Genomic DNA, 5,015 nt, shown 5'->3' on the forward strand with positions numbered 1-5,015 from the left:
TGGGACTGTACCCCAGTGAGAGTCAGTGTGTGTGGGACCCGTACCCCAGTGAGAGTCAGTGTGTGTGCGACCCGTACCCCAGTGAGAGTCAGTGTGTGTGGGACCTGTACCCCAGTGAGAGTCAGTGTGTGTGGGACTGTACCCCAGTGAGAGTCAGTGTGTGTGGGACCTGTACCCCAGTGAGAGTCAGTGTGTGTGGGACTGTACCCCAGTAAGAGTCAGTGTGTGTGGGACTGTACCCCAGTGAGAGTCTGTGTGTGTGGGACTGTACCCCAGTGAGAGTCAGTGTGTGTGGGACTCGTACCCCAGTGATAGTCAGTGTGTGTGGGACTGTACCCCAGTGATAGTCAGTGTGTGGGACTGTACCCCAGTGAGTGTCAGTGTGTGTGGGACTGTAGCCCAGTGAGAGTCAGTGTGTGTGGGACCCGTACCCCAGTGAGTGTCAGTGTGTGTGGGACTGTACCCCAGTGAGAGTCAGTGTGTGTGGGACCCGTACCCCAGTGAGAGTCAGTGTGTGTGGGACTGTACCCCAGTGAGAGTCAGTGTGTGTGGGAACCGTACCCCAGTGAGTGTCAGTGTGTGTGGGACTGTACCCCAGTGAGAGTCAGTGTGTGTGGGAAGTGTACCCCAGTGAGGGTCAGTGTGTGTGGGACCATACCCCAGTGAGAGTCAGTCTGTGTGGGACCTGTACTCCAGTGAGAGTCATAGTGTGTGTGGGACTGTACCCCAGTGAGAGTCCGTGTGTGTGGGACTGTACCCCAATGAGAGTCAGTGTGTGTGGGACCCGTACCCCAGTGAGAGTCAGTGTGTGTGGGACTGTACCCCAGTGAGAGTCAGTGTGTGTGGGACTGTACCTCAGTGATAGTCAGTGTGTGTGTGACCCGTACCCCAGTGAGAGTCAGTGTGTGTGGGACTGTACCCCAGTGAGAGTCAGTGTGTGTGGGACTGTACCCCAGTGAGAGTCAGTGTGTGTGGGACTGTACCCCAGTGAGAGTCTGTGTGTGTGGGACTGTACCCCAGTGAGAGTCAGTGTGTGTGGGACTCGTACCCCAGTGATAGTCAGTGTGTGTGGGACTGTACCCCAGTGATAGTCAGTGTGTGGGACTGTACCCCAGTGAGTGTCAGTGTGTGTGGGACTGTAGCCCAGTGAGAGTCAGTGTGTGTGGGACCCGTACCCCAGTGAGTGTCAGTGTGTGTGGGACTGTACCCCAGTGAGAGTCAGTGTGTGTGGGACCCGTACCCCAGTGAGAGTCAGTGTGTGTGGGACTGTACCCCAGTGAGAGTCAGTGTGTGTGGGACCCGTACCCCAGTGAGTGTCAGTGTGTGTGGGACTGTACCCCAGTGAGAGTCAGTGTGTGTGGGACCCGTACCCCAGTGAGAGTCAGTGTGTGTGGGACTGTACCCCAGTGAGAGTCAGTGTGTGTGGGACTGTACCCCAGTGAGAGTCAGTGTGTGTGGGACCTGTACCCCAGTGAGAGTCAGTGTGTGTGGGACTGTACCCCAGTGAAAGTCAGTGTGTGTGGGACCTGTACCCCAGTGAGAGTCAGTGTGTGTGGGACTGTACCCCAGTAAGAGTCAGTGTGTGTGGGACCTGTACCCCAGTGAGAGTCAGTGTGTGTGCGACCTGTACCCCAGTGAGAGTCAGTCTGTGTGGGACTGTACCCCAGTGAGAGTCAGTGTGTGTGGGACCTGTACTCCAGTGAGAGTCAGTGTGTGTGGGACTGTACCCCAGTGAGAGTCATCGTGTGTGTGGGACTGTACCCCAGTGAGAGTCAGTGTGTCTGGGACTGTACCCCAGTGATAGTCAGTGTGTGGGACTGTACCCCAGTGAGAGTCAGTGTGTGTGGGACTGTACCCCAGTGAGTGTCAGTGTGTGTGGGACTGTACCCCAGTGAGAGTCAGTGTGTGTGGGACAGTACCCCAGTGAGAGTCAGTGTGTGTGGGACTGTACCCCAGTGAGAGTCAGTGTGTGTGGGACCCGTACCCCAGTGAGAGTCAGTGTGTGTGCGACCCGTACCCCAGTGAGAGTCAGTGTGTGTGGGACCTGTACCCCAGTGAGAGTCAGTGTGTGTGGGACTGTACCCCAGTGAGAGTCAGTGTGTGTGGGACCTGTACCCCAGTGAGAGTCAGTGTGTGTGGGACTGTACCCCAGTAAGAGTCAGTGTGTGTGGGACCTGTACCCCAGTGAGAGTCAGTGTGTGTGCGACCTGTACCCCAGTGAGAGTCAGTCTGTGTGGGACTGTACCCCAGTGAGAGTCAGTGTGTGTGGGACTGTACCCCAGTGAGAGTCATAGTGTGTGTGGGACTGTACCCCAGTGAGAGTCCGTGTGTGTGGGACTGTACCCCAATGAGAGTCAGTGTGTGTGGGACCCGTACCCCAGTGAGAGTCAGTGTGTGTGGGACTGTACCCCAGTGAGAGTCAGTGTGTGTGGGACTGTACCTCAGTGATAGTCAGTGTGTGTGTGACCCGTACCCCAGTGAGAGTCAGTGTGTGTGGGACTGTACTCCAGTGAGAGTCAGTGTGAGTGGGACTGTACCCCAGTGAGAGTCAGTGTGTGTGGGACTGTACCCCAGTGAGAGTCTGTGTGTGTGTGACTGTACCCCAGTGAGAGTCAGTGTGTGTGGGACTCGTACCCCAGTGATAGTCAGTGTGTGTGGGACTGTACCCCAGTGATAGTCAGTGTGTGGGACTGTACCCCAGTGAGTGTCAGTGTGTGTGGGACTGTAGCCCAGTGAGAGTCAGTGTGTGTGGGACCCGTACCCCAGTGAGTGTCAGTGTGTGTGGGACTGTACCCCAGTGAGAGTCAGTGTGTGTGGGACCCGTACCCCAGTGAGAGTCAGTGTGTGTGGGACCCGTACCCCAGTGAGAGTCAGTGTGTGTGGGACTGTACCCCAGTGAGAGTCAGTGTGTGTGGGACCCGTACCCCAGTGAGTGTCAGTGTGTGTGGGACTGTACCCCAGTGAGAGTCAGTGTGTGTGGGACCCGTACCCCAGTGAGAGTCAGTGTGTGTGGGACTGTACCCCAGTGAGAGTCAGTGTGTGTGGGACTGTACCCCAGTGAGAGTCAGTGTGTGTGGGACCTGTACCCCAGTGAGAGTCAGTGTGTGTGGGACCTGTACCCCAGTGAGAGTCAGTGTGTGTGGAACCTGTACCCCAGTGAGAGTCAGTGTGTGTGGGACCCCTACCCCAGTGAGTCAGTGTGTGTGGGACCCCTACCCCAGTGAGTCAGTGTGTGTGGGACTGTACCCCAGTGAGAGTCATCGTGTGTGTGGGACTGTACCCTATTGAGGGGTGAGTTAATGCTGGAAGCAGAGGATGCCAGTGATGGGTTTTATTCGAATGAAACAGAGCAGAAACCGAAAGTAGCTGGACAATAATTTGTCGAATGTCAGGCCTAAAACACACACAATGTTCCGCTCACAATCACGTCTCATGCTCCCAGTGAGGAGACGTCCACCCCAAATATCGAAACCTCGCTACCCCCGGTACGCCTGCTGCAACGTTGGCACAGCTGATAGAGACCCATTCTTTTCCAAATGGCAAAATAATATTAAAGGTTTGAGCTTTGCACGAGTACACACAGTCGTTCCCACAACCCTCAGGTCAAGTGGCATAAAGACGCTGTAAGATGCAGGGGCTGTGATTGGTTTGGTGGGTCTCGGAGATTTCAGGGAGTGAAATGACTTGTTACAAATGCTTGTTTGGTGGATGAACCCCTGGCCGGTGCTGGTCAGGGGCAGTGTGTGGACTGTGAGTGAGGACACATAACATGGGCAGTGTCGCACTGCGCTGCAGACCCAACACCTCGAAAAGCCTCCTCCACTGAACAGGAAAAGTACAAAAATAAAGCGTTTTGTTGAGTGGTCTGAGGTCCCATTCGCCAACTCCGGGAATGTAAAGAGGCAGAGTCCGAGTTGAGGCTGGTGTTAATCCCAACAGAGACCAACTATCTACTCGTCCTTTCTCAACTTCAAGTGGCCCCACAGTGTCGGTGGGATGATGGGGGGGTCCCGTGGCTCCCCATTGTCATCGAATCGCAAACGCAGAGTATTCCTGATCACCAGCTTTTCCACAATGAAGGAGGCACAGAACCAGGGCACTGCGTACTCCAGTGTCACTAACCCCATGAAATCATAATCAAACTGGGAGTAGTCCCACGGACAGGCGTTGAACTGGCGCAGAATAAAGCCAGTGGAGAACTCCCAGAGGTAGGTCCACAGGGTGTAGATAATGCAGCGTAGCACACCAGGACAGCGGTCCTTCAGGACCAGATACATCCGCTCCACCACCATCAGAGACGTGCCGTAGATGAAAAGAGCCCAAACACTGGTGACTCCCGGGAACTTCCAGTTGCAATTGATGACAAACTCCCAGGCGGCCGTAAACATCACCTCACAGAAATAGCCATGGATGGCATAGAGGTACCATCGGGAGAGGGCACTGAGGGGCTCGGCAGGCCGCATCATCCTCCCGTCTTCGGGCAACCGCACACAGCCCTGAAACAAAACACATCCCGGTTATTTCCAGCAGTGTGAGATAGAGCTGGCACCCTGTACCCCCCGCACCACGAAACCCCTGCACCCCAAAAATGCCTCACCCCCCAAACCCCCTCACCTCAAACCCCCACACTACAAACCCCCTCACCCCAAACCCCCTCACTCCAAACCCCCCACACTCCAAACCCCCTCACTCCAAACCCCCCACACTCCAAACCCCCTCACCCCAAACCTCCTCACCCCAAACCCCCTCACCCCAAACCCCCTCACTCCAAACCCCCCACACTCCAAACCCCCTCACTCCAAACCCCCCACACTCCAAACCCCCTCACCCCAAACCTCCTCACCCCAAACCCCCCACTCCAAACCCCCTCACCGCAAACCCCCTCACCCCAAACCCCCTCACTCCAAACCCCCCACACTCCAAACCCCCTCACGCCAAACCCCCTCACCCCAAACCCCCTCACCCCAAACCCCCCACTCCAAACCCCCTCACCCCAAACCCCCTCACCCCAAACC

At 56.1% G+C, this 5,015-nt stretch overlaps 1 protein-coding gene across 3 annotated transcripts in view; it reads right to left on the reverse strand.

Moving 5' to 3' along the window:
* Positions 1-3,226: 3,226 nt before the first annotated feature.
* Positions 3,227-5,015, reverse strand: part of LOC139239105 (transmembrane protein 229B-like) — a 59,866-nt gene continuing 58,077 nt past the window's right edge. For all 3 annotated transcript variants that reach the window (XM_070867630.1, XM_070867628.1, XM_070867629.1), the window contains one exon: positions 3,227-4,496. In XM_070867630.1, coding sequence (XP_070723731.1) covers positions 3,951-4,466 — 516 coding nt within the window. In that variant the 5' untranslated portion in view covers positions 4,467-4,496 and the 3' untranslated portion in view covers positions 3,227-3,950. The remainder of the gene's footprint in view (positions 4,497-5,015) is intronic.

Source organism: Pristiophorus japonicus, chromosome 26 (assembly GCF_044704955.1).
Source record: "Pristiophorus japonicus isolate sPriJap1 chromosome 26, sPriJap1.hap1, whole genome shotgun sequence".
Taxonomy (NCBI): domain Eukaryota; kingdom Metazoa; phylum Chordata; class Chondrichthyes; family Pristiophoridae; genus Pristiophorus; species Pristiophorus japonicus.